The 21,093-nt window shown below is 42.2% G+C and overlaps 1 protein-coding gene across 1 annotated transcript in view; it reads right to left on the reverse strand.

Moving 5' to 3' along the window:
• The window catches only part of ambra1b (autophagy/beclin-1 regulator 1b), a 133,171-nt gene that overhangs the window by 92,704 nt on the left and 19,374 nt on the right, over window positions 1-21,093 (reverse strand). Inside the window, exons 5-8 of the mRNA XM_056281843.1 lie at window positions 17,353-17,525; window positions 16,986-17,052; window positions 15,317-16,902; window positions 3,800-3,886 (exon numbers count right to left, since the gene is read on the reverse strand). Coding sequence (XP_056137818.1) covers window positions 3,800-3,886; window positions 15,317-16,902; window positions 16,986-17,052; window positions 17,353-17,525 — 1,913 coding nt within the window. The remainder of the gene's footprint in view (window positions 1-3,799; window positions 3,887-15,316; window positions 16,903-16,985; window positions 17,053-17,352; window positions 17,526-21,093) is intronic.

Raw genomic sequence — 21,093 nt, forward strand, 5'->3', positions numbered from 1 at the left:
AACACTGTCCTATGAAACTATACTGCGTCATATCCTTTATACGTGGACACCACCGCCACTGTCCTATGAAACTATACTGCTTCATTTCCTATATACATGGACTCCACATCAGTGTCCTATGAAACTATACTGCTTCATATCCTTTATACATGGACACCACTGCCACTGTCTTATGAAACCATAGTGCTTCATTTCTTTACAGATGGACAACACGTCACTGTGCTATGAAACTATACTGCTTCATATCCTTTATACATGGACACCACTGCCACTGTCCTATGAAACTAAACTGCTTCATATCTTGGACACCACCATCACTGTCCTATGAAACTACACTGCTTCAGATCCTTTATACGTGGACACCAAGTCACTGTCCTATGAAACTGTACTGCTTCGTATCCTTTATACGTGGACACCACCGCCACTGTCCTATGAAACTATACTGCTTCATATCCTATATACATGGACTCCACATCACTTTCCTATGAAACTATACTGTTTCATATCCTTTATACATGGACACCACGTCACTGTCCTATGAAACTATACTGTTTCATATCCTTTATACATGGACCCCACCGTCACTGTCCTATGAAACTATACTGCTTCATATCTCTTATACATGGACACCACCATCACTGTCTTATGAAACTATACTGCTTCATATCCTTTATACATGGACATCACCGCCATTGTCCTATGAAACTACACTGCTTCATATCCTTTATACATGGACACCACAGTCACTGTCCTATGAAACTACACTGCTTCATATCCTTTATACATAGACACCACAGTCACTGTCCTATGAAACTATACTGCTTCATATCCTTCATCCATGGACACCACGTCACTGTCCTATGAAACTACACTGCTTCATATCGTTTATACACAGACACCACGTCACTGTCCTATGAAATTAAACTGATGCATATCCTTTATACATGGACACCACCGCCAATGTCCTACGAAACTATACTACTTCATATCCTTTATAAATGGACACCACCATCACTGTCCTATGAATCTACACTGCTTCATATCCTTTATACATGGACACCACCATCACTGTCTTATGAAACTATACTGCTTCATACCCTTTATACATAGACACCACCATCACTGTCTTATGAAACTACACTGCTTCATATCCTTTATACATGGACACCACCATCACTGTCCTATGAAGCTATACTGCTTCAAACCCTTTACACATGGACACCACCATCACTGTCCTATGAAACTACACGGTTTCATATCCTTTATACACGGACACCACCATCATTGTCCAATGAAACTATACTGCTTCACACCCTTTATACATGGACACTACCATCACTGTCCTATGAAACTATACTGCTTCATATCCTTCATACATGAACACCACCATCACCGTCCTACGAAACTATACTGCTTCATATCCTTTATACATGGACATCACCGCCATTGTCCTATGAAACTACACTGCTTCATATCCTTTATAAATGGACCCCACGTCACTGTCCTATGACACTATACTGCTTCATATCCTTTATACATGCACACCATGTCACTGTCCTATTAAATTACACTGATTCATATCATTTATACATGGACACCACCATCACTGTCCTATGAAACTACACTGTTTCATATCCTTTTTCATGGACACCACCGTCACTGTCCTATGAAACTATACTGCTTCATATCCTTTATACATGGCCACTACTGCCACTGCCTATGAAACTATACTGCTTCATATCCTTTATACATGGACACCACTGCCACTGTCCTAGGAAACTATACTGCTTCATATCCTGGACACCACCAACACTGTCCTATGAAACTGTACTGCGTCATATCCTTTATACGTGGACACCACCGCCACTGTCCTATGAAACTATACTGCTTCATTTCCTATATACATGGACTCCACATCAGTGTCCTATGAAACTATACTGCTTCATATCCTTTATACATGGACACCACTGCCACTGTCTTATGAAACCATAGTGCTTCATTTCTTTACAGATGGACAACACGTCACTGTGCTATGAAACTATACTGCTTCATATCCTTTATACATGGACACCACTGCCACTGTCCTATGAAACTAAACTGCTTCATATCTTGGACACCACCATCACTGTCCTATGAAACTACACTGCTTCAGATCCTTTATACGTGGACACCAAGTCACTGTCCTATGAAACTGTACTGCTTCATATCCTTTATACGTGGACACCACCGCCACTGTCCTATGAAACTATACTGCTTCATATCCTATATACATGGACTCCACATCACTTTCCTATGAAACTATACTGTTTCATATCCTTTATACATGGACACCACGTCACTGTCCTATGAAACTATACTGTTTCATATCCTTTATACATGGACCCCACCGTCACTGTCCTATGAAACTATACTGCTTCATATCCTTTATACATGCACACCACGTCACTGTCCTATTAAACGACACTGATTCATATCATTTAAACATGGACACCACCATCACTGTCCTATGAAACTACTCTGTTTCATATCCTTTTTCATGGACAACACGTCACTGTCCTATGAAACTATACTGCTTCATATCCTTCATACATGGACACCACTGCCACTGTCCTATGAAACTATACTGCTTCATATCCTTTATACATGGACACCACCGCCACTGTCCTATGAAACTATACTGCTTCATATCCTTTATACATGGACACCACCGCCACTGTCCTATGAAACTATACTGCTTCATATCCTTTATACATGGACACCGCCATCACTGTCCCATGAAACTATACTGCTTCATATCCTTTATACATGGACAAGTCACTATCCTATGAAACTATACTGCGTCACTGTCCTATGAAACTATACTGCTTCATATCCTTTATACATGGACACCACCATCACTTTCTTCTTGATGCACACCATTTTTATTTTTACCTTTTTCAAAATGTACGTAGGTTAAAACAAGCTAAAAACAAGTGCCTACCCACACTTGAACGCTTGATATTTTCAGATGACAAGGTCAAAAGCATAGGTTCCTATTAAATGCTAAATGTAGTTTCTCAAAATATTAAAGACTTTTAACACATTCTGTTGGTTTATCTAGAAGCTTTATAGAGGCCAAATGGACTATCTGCGTGGGGAATGGCCTTGTCTTGAAGTTACAGGTAATATCAAGATTGAATTAGTTTCCATCATGAACATTTGTTGAACCTCAAATATGTTCACACTGAGGTACAAAGGTAATTTATTTTTCATCTACTTTTCATATTACTCAGTTACCCAGTGAAAATCAATGTGATAACAGAGCCACGCCAACATCGTCGGAAACAAACAAACATACTCACTCTAAAGCATTAGTTTGATAATTTAACAAGTTTTTCACTTTAAGGTGGTCTAGTAGATCAATAAATCTATCAGATTAACAGGGATCATTACATAGTTGAAAAATGGCATCCATCGCAAGTGGCATCCAAAACAACAACTGGATAAAAAATCTGGAGCATCTCATAACTGAAGTGTTCTGCTGATTAGACTCGCATTCCCACTTCCATCTTTTCAACACTGCATCTAGGAATTGTCCTCCGAGTGCTCAACAACTAGTCAAGGAATTCCTCTGACTGGTTATTAGATCAATATGTGCTGTGCATCACCATTACAGCACCTATTTGTTTGAGGAATTCAATGAAATTTGTTCAAACAAAATCCAGTCTTCTGTGGATAAGCATTGCATATCTTCAAATTTGAATTTCAATCAGATGAAAGGTGCAGCCCTGCTGGCTGGGGTAAGCACTTATTAGGCTACCTGGCTGGATCAGGGTAAATGGGGTGGTCTCTGGATCCTGCCATGTCATAGCGAGACAGAGACAACAGGGATGACTCCAACAGTCTCCTACATGAAAGGAAGGGCATAGGAGATTACAAGAATTACAAGATGTATTGCTCATATCTTCAGAGAAATTTTATCTTGGACTCAAGCTGCCCTACACTAGAGTCCACCATTTGAAACTCTCCAATAATCTCTATTTAATCAATTCCTTTAATTATTACAAACTGATCTTCCTGGTTTTGCGCAACCATCAATACTGTAAATGAAATTTACTATAATTACCAATACTATTAACTTGTGTCACGAGCAGAAGTGGTGGCAAAACATACCAGTGGCAACAAGTCCATCCTCAATTTTCTATTTTAGCATGACAAGCTATAATAGTAATCATTCAGTCTACATCAGCGTTTAGGTCATCATGTTCCATTGATCATCTTGATTGCCACAATTTTCTGCCACTGTTTGTGTGGATGTGTGCCATTGATTACAAACCCAGCACAGCATTTATACCAACTTCTTATTGGAAGTGGTTAATTAAAATTGCAAGTCTATCATCACATATGACATTGCCTAGCAAGTCATCCATCTGGGACATTACTCAAGGTTGTTTTAAGTCATATCAGGTTGACAGACCATTTCAGTCAACCTACGCCACTATACTTTCTCCATTGCTATGCTATCCTGTGGGATCCCTCATGGTTGCTTTTCAGGACCCATTCTGTTTTCCATTTTGGACTGCTCTGTAGTATTACTGAGAGATATAATCATTCCATTGTTATTCTGATGATTTTTATTTCCCACTATAATTCATTGATCTTTGTTCCTTGAAAATTATCTCAGACTGTCTTGGAAACAAGAAGAGGCAAAACATCTAGATATATTTTCAGCTAAATGAGTGCAAGTCTGAGGCAGTTTTATTCAACCACCATTAGGGATGGTATCATTAAAATTTGATGCACACTGATCAGCCAAAACATTAAAACCACCTGCCTTATATTGTGTAGGTCCCCTTCGTGCCACCAAAACAGCTTTGACCCATCGAGGCATGGATTCCACAAGACCTCTGAAGGTGTTATCTAGCAGCAAGATGTTAGCAGCGGATTCTTTAAGTCCTGTAAGTTGTGAGGTGGGACCTCCATGGATTAGACTTGTATTTCCGGCACATCCCGCACAGGCTCAATCGGATTGAGATCTGGGGAATTTGGAGGCCAAGGCAACACCTTGAATTCTTTGTCATTTTCCTCAAACCACACCTGGGGCCGTCCGGGTAGTGTAGTGGTCTATTCCTTTGCCTACCAACACGGAGATTGCCAGTTTGAATCGCCGTGTTACCTCCGGCTTGGTCAGGTATCCCTACAGACACAATTGGCCATCTGCGGGTGGGAAAACAAATGCGGGTATGTGTCCTGGTCGCTGCACTAGTGCCTCCTCTGGTCAGGCAGGGCACCTGTCAGGGGGGAGAGAACTGGGGGGAATAGCATGATCCTCCCATGTGCTACGTCCCCCTGGTGAAACACCTCACTGTCAGGTGAAAAGAAGCGGCTGGCAACGCCACATTTATCGGAGGACGCACGTGGTAGTCTGCAGCCCTCCCTGGATTGGCAGAGGGGTTGGAGCAGCGACTGGGACGGCTCAGAAGAGTGGGGTAATTGGACGGGTAAATTGGGGAGGACAGGGGGGGGGGCAACAAAAAAAAAACATACCTGAACAATTTTTGCAGTGTGGCAGGGCACATTATCCTGCTGAAAGAGGCCACTGCCATCAGGGAATACCATTGCCATGAAGGGATGTACAGTGGCTTGCAAAAGTATTCATACCCCTTGAACTGTTACGACCACAAGCATAAATATATTTTATTGGAATTTTATATGAAAGACCAACACAAAGTGGCACACAATTGTTAAGTACAAAGACAATCATACATGATTTAAAAAAAAATTTGCAAATAAAAAACTGAAAAGTGCAGGGTGCAAAAGTATTCAGCCCCCTTTTCTCTTAGTGCAGCCAATTGCTTTCAGAAGATGCTTGATGATTGCTGAATGATCGAATGTTGACCTAATGACTAAATAGAGTCAACCTGTGTGTAATCTAATCTCAGTACAAATACAGCTGTTCTGTGACGGCCTCAGAGGTTTGTTAAGAGAATATTGGGGAGCAAACAGCATCATGAAGTCCAAGGAACATACCAGACAGGTCAGGGATAAAGTTGTGGAGAAGTTTAAAGCAGGGTTAGGCTATAAAATGATTTCCCAAGCTTTGAACATCTCACGGAGCACTGTTCAATCCATCATCCGGAAATGGAAAGAGTATGGCACAACTGCAAACCTACCAAGACACGGCCGTCCACCTAAACTTACAGGCCGAACAAGGAGAGCACTGATCAGAGAAGCAGCCAAGAGGCCCGTGGTGACTCTGGACGAACTGCAGAGATCCACAGCTCAGGTGGGGGAATCTGTCCACAGCACAACTATTGGTCGTGCACTGCACAAATCTGGCCTTTATGGAAGAGTGGCAAGAAGAAAGCCATTGTTAAAAGAAAACCATAAGAAGACCCGTTTGCAGTTTGCCAGAAGCCATATGGGGGACACAGCAAACATGTGGAAGAAGGTGCTCTGGTCAGATGAGACCAAAATTGAACTTTTTGGCCTAAATGCAAAACGCTTTGTGTGGCGAAATAACACTGCACATCACCCTGAACACACCATCCCCATGGTCAAACATGGTGGTGGCAGCATCATACTCTGGGGGTGCTTCTCTTCAGCAGGGACAGGGAAGATGGTCAGAGTTGATGGGAAGATGGATGGAGCCAAATACAGGGCAATCTTGGAAGAAAACCTGTTGGAGTCTGCAAAAGACTTGAGACTGAGGCGGAACAGAACAGCGACCCTAAACATAAAGCCAGGGCTACAATGGAATGGTTTAAAACAGAACATATTCATGTGTTAGAATGGCCCAGTCAAAGTCCAGACTTAAATCCAATTGAAAATCTGTGGCAAGATCTGAAAACTGCCGTTCACAAACGCTCTCCATCTAATCTGACTGAGCTTGAGCTGGTTTGCAAAGAAGAACGGGCAAAAATTTCAGTCTCTAGATGTGCAAAGCTGGTAGAGACATATCCCAAAAGACTTGCAGCTGTAATTGCGGCAAAAGGCGGTTCCACAAAGTATTGACTCAGGGGGGCTGAATACTTTTGCACACCGCACTTTTCAGTTTTTTTTTGTAATTTTTTTTTAAAATCATGTATAATTTTCTTTGTACTTCACAATTGTGTACCACTTTGTGTTGGTCTTTCACATAAAACTCTAATAAAATATATTTATATTTGTGGTCAAAACGTGACAAAATGTGGAAAAGTTCAAGGGGTATGAATACTTTTGCAAGCCACTGTACCTGGTCTGCAACAATGTTTAGGTAGGTGGCATGTGTAAAAGTAAAATCCACATGAATGCCAGGACCCAAGGTTTCCCAGCAGAAAATTGTCCAGAGCATCACACTGCCTTCACCATCTTGCCTTCTTCCTGTAGTGCCCGGTCAATTCTTGCTGACCCTAGTCATATCTTGTTCAGTGAGTTCAAGTTGCTTCCATCTGGTCGCAGATATAATCTGTCAAGATGCTGTACCAATAGATTTGTCCCTGCTGCTATTGGCCTTTTGAATAACTATGTAATTCTATGTTTCTTTGTGTGATTTTTTTGTGTCTTGATCAGTGTGTGTTGATCATTGATGTTGATTGTTTTTACTGCTAGCTGTGCAACAAAATGCCCCTCAGGGATAATAAGGATTATCTTGACCTTGAATCCTGGTGCCATCTCTTCCCCAGGTAAATGCACCCAGCCACCGACATGGCAAAAGAAAACGTGATTCATCAGACCAGGCACGTTTCCATTGCTCACATTTCCATTGTAGGTGTTTTCAGCAGTGGACAGGGGTCAGCATGGGTACTCTGACTGGTCTGTGGCTATGCAGCCCCATATGTAGCAAGCTGTGCTGCACTGTGTGTCCTGACACCTGTCTATCATAGCCAGCATGAACTTTTTCAGCAATTTGAGCTACAGTAGCTCTTCTGTGGGACTGGACCAGACTGGCTAGCCTTCACTCCCCATGCAGCACATCAATGACCCTTGGGTGCCCATTACTCTATCACCGGTTCACCAATTGTCCTTCCTTAGACCACTGTCAGTAGGTACTGACCACTGCACACTGGGAACACCCCACAGGACCTGCCATTTTGGAGATGCTCTGACCCAGTCATCTAGCCATCACAATTTGGCCCTTATCAAAAGGTGCTCAGATCCTTACATTTGCCAATTTTTCCTGCTTCCAACATAACTTCACGAACTCACTGTGCACTTACTGCCTAATATATCCCACCCCTTAACAGGTGCCATTGTAATGTGATAATCACTGCTATTCACTTCCCTGTCAGTGGGTTTAATGTTTTGGCTGATCGGTGTATCTTACAACTCTTATCGATACTGCTTTATCAGTTTTATACATTATCAAGACTCAAGATTAGTTCTTTAAGATTATTTTGCAAGAAAAAAAAAACAATCTACCAATAACAGAATCAATAATGGGTTTATTATTCTCTACCTGCTAGCGTAAAGGAACTTTGGGCTTGGCTGGAACTGGTGGTAGATGGAGGAGGGGTGGGATGGGTCACGGTGGCTGCAGCATCAGCCTGATAATCTTCAAAAAGTAGCTAAGTTCCTTAAAATGGAACTTTAGCTAAACAATCATCTAGGAATTTCGCTTTCATTAAATAGGCTGTTCATAATAATTAATTGTCAATGGGGCAAACTCTGTATCTACAGCCCTGGTGAGGCATACCTGGGGTGGACAAGGAAGATAGGACCACAAGGGACAAACTGCAAGCACAGCAGTCGAAAAGTAGAGATTTATCTTGCTTGGTCAACAGATAATTGAATGAATTGCTCTTACTTGCAAGGGATTTATTACATTTCTGTCAATGCTCCTCTGAACTTCATGCAAAGTATGACACACAATGCAACATGTGTCGAACATATATTTGTCAAACATGTGGCTAATGGAAACAGAAACCGTGAAAAGCTGTTGGGGAAACTATAAAACAGATTATCCTTCGTGACTGAGGACAATGTATCCCCCCCCCCCCAACCCCAAATCTTCCCTTCAGATGTGCCCTCTACTGATTAAACTGGTTGAGCTAATCAGGGCAGCATAAGTAGGACTCAACTCAAAACCTAAGTTTAGCGGTTGTTTAACAGCTTAAGACAATCTGGTTACATTTGAGTATGTCTTCACTTGTGAAATCTATGAAGCCACAATGTTAATCTGCTGACACCCTCATCTTTTATCATGTATTCCTCCAAGTACTGGACTCTACAGGCAGCGGGCCCACAAAAAAAAAAAGGGGGGGGGGGTTTGCAAAGCAGTTTTTATTTCTGTATTTCTGCTGAAAATGAAATGCTTTGGAGTCCGTGGTGGTGTAGCGGTCTAAGCATCGGCTTTGTGCCGATGCAGTCTCCCACTGGGGACCGGGGTTCGCGCCCCGGTCTCGTCAGATCTAACTATGGCTGGACTCGATGAAGCAGCAATAATTGGCAACGCTGTCTTCGGGAGGGGGCCGGAGTCAGCTTGTGTTCGGCACATGAACGCGTCTCTGTGTGTGTTGGAAAAAGCAGTGGTTCGGCTTGGATTTGCCTTGTCACCAAAGTGAAGAGGCGTCTCCTTTCGAGACTGCCGGCCAGAGAGATGCAGTTGGCGAACGCATGCAGTACGAGGGTGGGTGTTTGGACTAAAATAAGGATCGATTGGCCACTAAATTGGGAGAAAAAGGTAAAAATCAGAAAAGAAAAAAAACGATTAAAGCCGCAAGCGGCATTGGGAGGGGTCCAAGCACTGGCACTGTTGCGTCCCCTATGGAGCAATTTGAATGGTTTTGTCCTCATGATCATATACCTTCACCCAACGTAAATAATTAACGCTATGATACGTAGGGGCCTTTTATACACCTAGCCTGTAATAGACTACCGTTTCAACATGAAACTAAACTGCTGTTGGTAATGTAATAAAGATTGAAGAATCTTGCTTCAGAAACAGTAGCCTACCCGAGTTTCCAACTAGATATGACAATGTCGGATTACTTGGGTCGCCTGTGTCCTAGACGGTTACCGTAATTTTTTTAAATGTCGTAACACTTCCATTGCTTCAGAAACACGTGCCAGAGTTTCCAAAACTGGACCAGACGGTGTCTGATTTCTTGCGTCCTAGCCGACTGCCGTAAAAAGAAAAAGTATGTCGTTAAACCCAGGTGTCCTGGTGTGTTATGTAGAGCTGCAGCGCTTCCACACCAAATAAGTCAAAATAGCGGGCAAACTATATGACTGACATAGGTGGTCCCAATAGTAAAGTTGTTGAGCACATTGAGATGCATGGGTCGATTTAAGTTTTGTGTTGATCTGACTTATGCTGTGGGAGTTATGGCCTTTTAAGCATGACCCTTTGTTATAGCGCCACCATCTGGCTGACATGGGTGATTTGTAGTGCCAGAGTAGTGGGGGGCCGTATGAATGCACCTACCAAATTTGGTTGGTCTAGGATTTATGGTTGCTGAGCCTCAGACACTTTTAGCTGAGAAACCGCGCCCAAACTAATACAAGTCAAAATGGCGGGCAAACTATATGGCTGACATATGTGGTCTCAATAACAAAGTTGTAGAGCACATTCAGATGCATAGGTCTGTGCAGTTTTGTGTTGATCTGCCTTATGGTGTGGGAATTATAGCCTTTTATGCATGACCCTTTGTTATAGCGCCACCATCTGGCTGACATGGGTGATTTGTAGTGCCAGAGTAGTGGGGGGCCGTATGAATGCACCTACCAAATTTGGTTGGTCTAGGACTTATGGTTGCTGAGCCTCAGACACTTTTAGCTGAGAAACCTCGCCCAAACTAATACAAGTCAAAATGGCGGGCAAACTATATGGCTGACATATGTGGTCTCAATAACAAAGTTGTAGTTCACATTCAGATGCATAGGTCTGTGCAGTTTTGTGTTGATCTGACTTATGGTGTGGGAATTACGCATGACCCTTTGTTATAGCGCCACCATCTGGCTGACATAGGTGATTTGTGGTGCCTGAGTAGTGGGGGGCCGTATGAATGCACCTACCAAATTTGGTTGGTCTAGGACTTATGGTTGCTGAGCCTCACACACTTTTAGCGGAGAAAAATAATAATAATCCTAACAAATACAATAGGGCTCCAGCAGCTTCGCTGCTTGGACCCCTAAAAATTACGTTTCAGACCAGAGATGCACATGAAGGCAGCAATTCTTGTGTGGAGCAGCATGTTTAGCAGAACGGACAGAACTACCTGGTAATCCTTCTTCAGCCTGCAGCAGCGTGGACTGACATGCAGAACAGATTTCATACTGACTACAGTGTGGGATCTGTTCACAAGTGATTCTTTTATCAAGTTATTTCACCATTGTGAGTATAATGCCCAACTTGGGCATTGATTTTATTTTATTGGCTAGTTAACATAGAACAAATACTTAAAAATTCAACTGAAAAATGAATTTCTGAAGCTCGAAAAGCTAGATATTCAGGACAACCTTACTGTTACATTATTTTAATAATTATTACATCTACATATTCAGGACAACCATACTGTTACATTATTTTAATAATTATTACATCTCGATATTCAGGACAACCTTACTGCTATATTATTTTAATAATTGTTACATCTACATATTCAGGACAACCTTACTGTTACATTATTTTAATAATTATTACATCTCGATATTCAGGACAACCTTACTGTTACATTATTTTAATAATTATTACATCTAGATATTCAGGACCGCCTTACTGTTACATTATTTTAATAATTATTACATCTAGATATTCAGGACAACCATACTGTTACATTATTTTAATAATTATTACATCTCGATATTCAGGACAACCTTACTGCTACATTATTTTAATAATTGTTACATCTACATATTCAGGACAACCTTACTGTTACATTATTTTAATAATTATTACATCTCGATATTCAGGACAACCTTACTGTTACATTATTTTAATAATTATTACATCTAGATATTCAGGAGAACCTTACTGTTACGTTATTTTAATAATTATTACATCTAGATATTCAGGACAACCTTACTTTTACATTATTTTAATAATTATTACATCTACATATTCAGGACAACCATACTGTTACATTATTTTAATAATTATTACATCTCGATATTCAGGACAACCTTACTGCTATATTATTTTAATAATTGTTACATCTACATATTCAGGAAAACCTTACTGTTACATTATTTTAATAATTATTACATCTCGATATTCAGGACAACCTTACTGTTACATTATTTTAATAATTATTACATCTAGATATTCAGGACAACCTTACTGTTACGTTATTTTAATAATTATTACATCTAGGTATTCAGGACAACCTTACTGTTACATTATTTTAACAATTATTACATCCACATATTCAGGACAACCATACTGTTACATTATTTTAATAATTATTACATCTAGATATTCAGCACAACCTTACGATTAATAAAGAAGGGTTACATTATTTTAATAATTATTACATCTAGACATTCAGGAAAACCTTAGTGCTACATTATTTTAATAATTATTACATCTCGATATTCAGGACAACCATACTGTTACATTATTTTAATAATTATTACATCTAGATATTCAGGACAATCTTACTGTTACATTATTTTAATAATTATTACATCTCGATATTCAGGACAACCATACTGTTACATTATTTTAATAATTATTACATCTCGATATTCAGGACAACCTTACTGCTACATTATTTTAATAATTGTTACATCTACATATTCAGGACAACCTTACTATGACATTATTTTAATAATTATTACATCTACATATTCAGGACAACCTTACTATGACATTATTTTAATAATTATTACATCTACATATTCAGGACAACCTTACTGTTACATTATTTTAATAATTATTACATCTAGATATTCAGGACAACCTTACTGTTACATTACTTTAATAATTATTACATCTAGATATTCAGGACAACCATACTGTTACAGTATTTTAATAATTATTACATCTAGATATTCAGGACAATCTTATTGCTACATTATTTTAATAATTACATTAGTTTTATAATTTACTAGAAGAATCCCGCTACAATGTAGCGGTTTGGTTATCAGCCCGTCTAAATCTCCCTCCTCTTCATCCTGCCAGCTAACCGCCTTCCCCCTGCCCCTAACCCCCCCACTCCAACTCCCTCCCCCCAAATGATCAGAATAATCTGAAATGCCAAGAAAAGTGGTTTACCCCCTCACTCCAACTCCCTCCCCCCCAAATGCTCAGAATCATCTGAAATGCCGAGAAAAGTGGTTTACCCCCCCCACTCCAACTCCCTCCCCCCAAATGCTCAGAATCATCTGAAATGCCGAGAAGTGTTTTTTTAGCCATTTTTAGAAAATGCATATTTTGCATAATTATGCATAATTATTTTAATTTTCTGCTATTTTTCTGGTCCTCTCTGAAACAATACCTACCACCTCCAAAAAAAATTAGGATCATAAGTGCATTTTTGCAAAAATTCATATTTTGCATAATGCCAAAACATTTGTCCCAGAATTTTTTTTTATATAGGTGAAAAAATCAAAGATGCTCAGAATCATCTGAAATTCCGAGAAAAGTGGTTTTTAGCCATTTTTAGAAAAATGCATATTTTGCATATTTATGCATAATTATGCATAATTTTAATTTTCTGGGATTTTTCCCTTACTCTCTGAGACAATACCTACCACCTCCAAAAAGAATTAGGATCATAAACGCTTTAGTTTTCAGTCCCGCTATCTACACTAACTAACACACACACACACACACACTAACGCCACACACACACACATTACGGAAATATATGAGTAGATAGTTAACTGCCCAGCAAACTGTTTAGCTACACATATATAACTCTAAATATTTTTGTTGTATATTATCAAGCTGAGGCTGCAGCCACCATGTTCCAGCCCCCCCAATCTACCACTGATCCACGCAAAGCCAAGAGTCCCTCCATGTAGCAGCTAGAACAATGTTGATTTTCAGCAGAACTGAGCGGACATGTCCTGAAAGGGCCAGCATAAAACGGACCCAGCAATGTGGTGTTTGGGTTATTTCTACAACACTTAAAGCTAAATCCCACCTACTGGCTGTGAAGCATGATTTTGACAGATTTCAAAAAAGTCTGGAAAGATGCTACGGCCATTGTTCTTCTTAAAATAGACCTTTTTTTAGTGCAATATATGACAAAATCATGACATATTGCACATTTGAATGCAAAAGCCAAGTTTGCATGTTCATTTTCAAGTTCAGGTAAGCACAGTGAGATTTTGAAAATAAAAAATGTAAAGTCAACTTCATATTTTATTTCAGCTATGGAAGAGTCACGCTTTGGAGTGCATAGAAAATTATGTCAAGAGCTTTAGTTTTTTATTTGGCAGTAACACTGCATTTTCAAAGAAAGAAAAGGAAAATTAGATTATTGAATTTTAATTTTGTCATGCATCACGCACACAGATATTGGGAATAAAATTGTAATAAGGTTTAACAATTTCAATTTAATTAAGTGTTTTGAACTTTAAGTTCCCCGTGAGTTTTGAGTGGCAACAGACCACAAAAATAAAAAATGATTTCCATTTGTTGTTGCAGAGAATACTTCTGTAAATTATTTACATGTATGGTTATACAGTAGTTATATCCTTTTTCATCTTTAGAATATTAATTAAAATGTGCTAAAAAATTTTTCATACTTAGAATTTTGGGGCCCAGCACACTGACTGATGAGCATGTAAATGATTGTAATTCAGAGCTGACAGTAAAGCTATTTATTTTCCAGACAGTACATCTTATAAACAGATTACTATATGGACTTTTACAATAACCCTTTCAAATCAAACTCTAACAACACCTATGGTGATGTGTGGTAGCTGCAGTGTATTTGAACAATCCAAATCCCACAGATCTCTGGAAAATGAAAAAGGCAGAGTAACTACATCAGCACCTTCCCCCCATCAAAAAAAAAAAACACCATGGTGAACAGCAGTTTCAGCTGTACATGTTGTAGTATCTGTTAGTAAGGATATTCTACAATTTTGTTCCAATAAACATCTTCACTTTCTTACAAACTCACCTTCCTCTTCCTCATTTGGCTGTTATGATGAAGACCTAAAGTGCCATACACCTTGTAATTTGCCCAAGAAAATAGTACTCAACCATTAAAATGAGCAACTACAAAAGTATTCATGATCTAGACATTTATGGATTAGGTATTTTCCAAACAATGGGATAGGACGTATCAAAAAGGTCTTTTTTTGCATTTAAATCTTGGGATGTGTAACTAACATAAATGCATTCATAAAGAGTCAAATGAGCAACTGAAGTTTTTAACCAATGTCAGAAAATGGTCCCTACCTCCTCAGTGAGTCCTCATCTGGGGCTTCCACAGGCATTTCTTGGTTTAAGGTCTCTGGAGGCTCTGCTGAGCGGCCAGTAGAAGTCTGTCGGTATACCCTCTCCCACTGGGCTGTCTCCTGGTTGTATACCAGGCCCACTGTCTGCTCCCCAGGCTGGTTAGAGGAGGGAGCTATAGGGAAGGGAACTGCCCCTGCTCCACCACCAGCTCCTCCAGTGGGAAGCTGCTGCTGCTCACTGAGCTCAGGAGATGACCTTCTTTCTGGAACCTGGGGTTCTGGAGCCCTCCTGCCTTCTTCATGTTGCCAGGGAGTGGATGAAGCGGAGAAGGCAGTAGTTGCAGAAGCCTGGCTAGAACGCTCCCAGCGCTGGGAGTCATGGTTATAGGTCAGCAGGTTGTGGCAGGCCCTGCAGCGGTTCAGATGGCCTCGAGAAGCCAGCATACCACCAGAGGTAGGAGGAGTTGGGGTGTTTTCCATACTTTGGGAAGGAGGAGGGGGGAGAAAGGGTTGGTAATGGATGATGGTAGGAGAGGAAGAGGAAGACGATGAAGGCCCAGGTCTCTCTGGGTCAATGTTATTGTTCAACAACTCTTGGCCCTGCTCCTGACTACCATCCCCACCACTAAGTGAGGACTCCAAGTCTTGCATGCGGTCAAACTCCATGAAGTAGCGGCTCAGGTTGCATTGCAGTACGTTACGAAAGGTGGCTGGGTTGCTTCGTGTGCCATCCCAGAAGGGGTGATGTCCACTACTTGTTCCAGGCCCTCCACTGCCTACACCCCCTCTTTGAAGGGAGGTGCTACCTCCAGGCTCTGCTCCCTGCAAGGGGAAGCCCCTGCCCTCAGTGGCAGAGGTGTAAACTGGGGAATGAGAGGACACATCTTGCTGACGAAGCACTGACAGCAGACTAATGGAAGATGAGCTGGTTCTAGGAGGTAGCATGCCTCCAGCCATAGATCCTCCGCTAGTGCCAACCCCACTTTCCCTCATGTTCAGTAGGCTGCGGGTCCAGTCAGCACCAGGCAGCCGAACAGAGGCGTGGGATTCATGGCCAACGGTTTGCGTGGCCAGATGGCCACTGGGCACAGTACGGTGAAGAGAAGTGCCTGGGCTATAGTAGACTGAGGTGAATGCAGAGGGACGCTCTGAGGGCTGTCTGGGCTCTGTGCGGGCTGAAGAAAAAGTGGAAGAGGGGGAAGTCTGAGGATGGTCAGAGGTCACCATGGGTTCAGAAGAGGTCACAGAGGTCCCCTCAGCACCTAGTGAAGGACGACTGGTTGAGCAGCGACTACACAAGCAGGCCACACCCAAGTGCTGGCTACAGCCAGGGAAAGGCTGTCCGTGCTCAGAGTTGGGGTACTGGACCAAAGGAATGCCGGGAGAATCGTTGGCAGCATTACCACCATCACTGATAGGGCGTGATGGCTCATTGCTAGCCTGTGCCCCTGAGGAGCGGGATGACAGGATGTGGAGGAAGTTGTGAAGGATGGGCGTGCGCCGCACAGGCTGGGAGGGCAGGAACGTGCGCTGGCGAAAATGAGGCATCTCAACACTGTCCATGGGAACCTCAGAGTCCTCCTCGTTCTGAAAGAGCAGCAGTAATTAGCACTGAAAGCCCTACTCAAGAGAATGATGAGAACAACAGAAAAACATCAAAGAGTGCTCACCTGCTGGTTGGATGGATTCACTATTGCCGTCAGCAGGTTGTGACCCAGGGGATCAAACCTCACTAACCTGAAATGTAGGAGAAATATCATAAGTTATCATACTCTTTTTTTTCTACTCCAACTATAAACTAATGAACTCACTATCCTTTGCTAGCACACAAAATCTCATCTAAGCATATTTGTATGGTCCAAATTACAGTCCAATCTCTGATGAAAAGTATCACTTTGATTAGTTTGGCATTTTCGGTATGTTCTGGTTTTTATTAGTCCTAAAAGTTTGTTAACTGGCTAAATCAACTTCAGTGAACAACATTTAGCCATAGCCATACCAGCTAACCATTAACCATAGCAGCAGTGTCCAACTCACCTAACTCTTTCTGTGTCGCTGGCTGTCTTGACAACAGCAAAGGGCTCTGGCCGGCTCCAGTCCCAGAAGTGTAGCTCATTGTTGGTGGCGATAAGCAAGAGCTGGGCAGTTGGGTGGAAGGCCAGGGAGGCAATGGCTACATTACTTTCTGTAAACCAACTTTCACTCCCACCCTGTAGAGCAGACCATTCATAAAAAAGAAACAGGCAGAATATACAATATTAGTTATGTATTTTGATACCTAACACTACACACTGACTTTATAAGAATACTGTTTAGAGTTCTAATTGTTGGGTTGAGCACTTGCTAGTTTCACTCTCTGAGCTCCAATAGGTGGGTCAGCTGACGCAGGTTGCGCCCTCTGTTGATTTCTTTGTTGTGAAAATCAGACAGAGCAGGTTGAGCTGTGGTACTTCCTGGTATGTAAACACACAGCTGCAGTGTAGCATCAGTGGAAGCGTCAGCCCTCATTGTATTATGACCGAATTGGGTAAAGACCTGTGAGAGTCAGAGCAAGGACACCGGCTGGTAATTCCCTTTTCTACTATTTTCTCTTGTTGCCTACCTCACCGACCATGTGCTACAAAGACATCCCTTTCGTTCAAGGTTATCGAAAACATCGCATCTGTCACAGACAATGCCACCCTGAGAACCTCTATTCACTCAGGAAAACATCCTGTACTCACTCCTCCTTTACTTTTGGCTTATGGAATTTCCATCCTTCCATCCATTATCCGAACCGCTTATCCTGCTCTCAGGGTCTTGGGGATGCTGGAGCCTATCCCAGCAGTCATCGGGCGGCAGGCAGGGAGACACCCTGGACAGGCCGCCAGGCCATCCCAAAGGGCCCACACACACACACACACACACACACACACACACACACACACACCCCACACACCCACACACACACAGATTCATACCTAGGAGCAATTTAGTATGTCCGATTCACTGGACCTACATGTCTTTGAACTGTGAGAGGAAACCAGAGCACCCAAAGGAAACCCACGCAGACACAGGGAGAACATGCAAACTTCACACAGAGGACGACCTGTGACGACCCGCAAAGTTGGACTACCCCGGGGTTCGAACCCAGGACCTTCTTGCTGTGAGGCAACCGCGCTAACCACCGTGCCACCATGCCACCCTATGGAATTTCCAATTGGCTGTAAATACAACAGAATTTATACAAGCACTTGCTAATCTGTCAGACATTCAGTTACTAGCCCTGACCGAAACCTGAATACGTGCAGAAAACACTGCCACACCGGCCGCACTCTCTGTTGACTCTGCTTTCTCACACATGCCCTGTTCTGTTGGGTGTGGAGATGGTACAGGTGATCTGATTTTGACTCAGAACTGCTCCACAGCAAATCTGACTGTCACCACCCCACATCTGTCAGACCACTTCTTTAAACAATTAATGGCCTCCTTACTGTAATAACATCCTCACATTCCTCCACAAACGGTCTCCTTCCGTCGAAACTTCTGGTCCCTTACATTGACCCAGCTCTCCAATGACGTGTTGGCTTCCATGCCTCCTCATAATGAATTCTCTTCACTCCTTGTCAACGAGGCTACAGACACACTCTGTTCCTCACTAGCCTCCTCTCTTAATCTCTACCCTCTAGCATCCAAACCTGCTCATAACACCCCCCCAGTCCATGGCTCACTGAGGTCATCAGAGAGCAAACGGTGGGGCTCAGAGCGGCAGAGAGAACATGGTATAAAACCAGAGTCCACTGACCTCAGTGACTAGTGTCTCCTAGCATCATTCTCCTCCAGCTTAAAAAGAGCTAAGACCCCCTACTATCAGAACAAGATCTGTAGCACCACTTATGCTCAAAAAATGTTTTTTTGCTTTTAACTCACTCTTCAATCCGCTTCCTGACTCTCATCCCACTAACTGTCCGCTGGACCCGATACCATCCAACCTCCTACAGACCACTTCCCCTGCACTTAACCCCACAGTCACACGTATCAACTCCTCCCTTACAACAGGTGTGCTCCCAACTGCATTTAAGCAAGCTTGGGTCACCCCATTGCTCAAAAACCCTACACTCAACCCAGCCTAGGTTAAAAACTACAGACCGGTTTCACTCCTACCCTTTTTATCAAAAATAATCGAGCGCACAGTCTTTAACCAAGTCTCTGAATTCCTTTCTGAGAACAATCTGTACGATCCAAATCAGTCTAGTTTTAAGCGGGGTCACTCTACTAAGACTGCACTCTTGTCACTAATGGAATCACTGCGTTTAGCTATAGCTGCTGGTCAAGTCAAGTCAAGTCAATTTTATTTGTATAGCCCAATATCATCCATCCATCCATTATCCAAACTGCTTATCCTGCTGACAGGGTCGACAAATTTGCTTTAGTGGGCTTTACAGCAACACAACATCCTGTCCTCCCATCAGTCCTCAGCTTTATTGCTGCTAGATCTGTCAGCTGCCTTTGACACGGTTAACCATCAAATCCTCCTCCCCACACTCACTGAGCTTGGTATCTCATGCACTGCCTTCTGTTGGTTCATGTCCTAACTCTCAGGGAGATCTTTTAGAGTATCTTGGAGAGGAGAAGTCCAAACCGCACAGCTTATCCACAGGGGTGCCTCAAGGGTCAGTGCTCAGTCCCCTTCTCTTCTCAATATATACCACCTCACTTGGTGCAATCATTGGCTCCATCATGGTTTCTCATACCATTGCTATGCTTACAATACCCAGCTCTTCCTATCATCCGCACCCGATGACCTCATAGTCTCAGCACGGATATTGTCATGCTTTGCTGATATCACTGCATGGATGAAAGAACACCACCCTCAGCTTAACTGATCTAAGATGAGCTCCTTGTCATCCCAGCCAGTCCATCCTTACAACAACGTATCAATATCCAGCTCGGATTAACGCAACTCATACCCACAAAGTCTGCCCAAAACCTGGGTGTCATGACTGATGACAAAACTAACGTTTAAGGCTCATGTGGCCTCGATTGCTTGGTCATGCCGATTTGCCCTGTACACCATTAGGAAAATTAGACCCTACCTGTCTGAGCATGCAGCACAACTCCTGGTACAGGCTCTTGTAATATCACGCATTGACTACTGCAACTCCTTACTGGCAGGTCTCCCTGCATGCACTTTCAAACCTCTGCAAATGATCCAGAATGTGGTGGCACGTCTGGTCTTCAACCAACCCAAAACAGCACATGTCACTCTGCTGTTCATATCCTTCCACTGGCTCCCAGTTGCTGCCCACATCAAATTTAAAACCTTAATGCTCGCTTACAAAACAGCAACTAAAACAGCTCCCACCTACCTGAACTCCTTCATTCGGGTCTACATTCAGTCCCATTCACTATGCTCTGCCAATGAAAGGCGTCTGGCACTTCCGCCACAACGGGCCTAAAGTCACAAGCCAGACTGATCTCTTCTGTAGTTCCCCGGAATGAGTTACCAAACTCCATTCGATCCACTAAGTCCCTTCTCCATCTTTAAGATTAAGCTAAAGACCCAGCTCTTTCAAGAACACCTCCACACCTGATGGTATTAATAATAATAATAAAAAAAGAAGCTTCTATGCACCCTATGCCTTGCGCCTTTGTGCACTGCCTGTTGACACCTATGTCCTATTGGACTTGAGGCTAGTTTGTTGGCACTTACTTGCGTTGTTGCCCCCTAATGAGTGTTTGAGCTGTTACCCTCAGGTCGTCGGTTGAGGATGCCCTGTATTAGGACTAAGAGATACA

This window comes from Lampris incognitus, chromosome 6, assembly GCF_029633865.1.
Source record: "Lampris incognitus isolate fLamInc1 chromosome 6, fLamInc1.hap2, whole genome shotgun sequence".
NCBI classification, from domain to species: domain Eukaryota; kingdom Metazoa; phylum Chordata; class Actinopteri; order Lampriformes; family Lampridae; genus Lampris; species Lampris incognitus.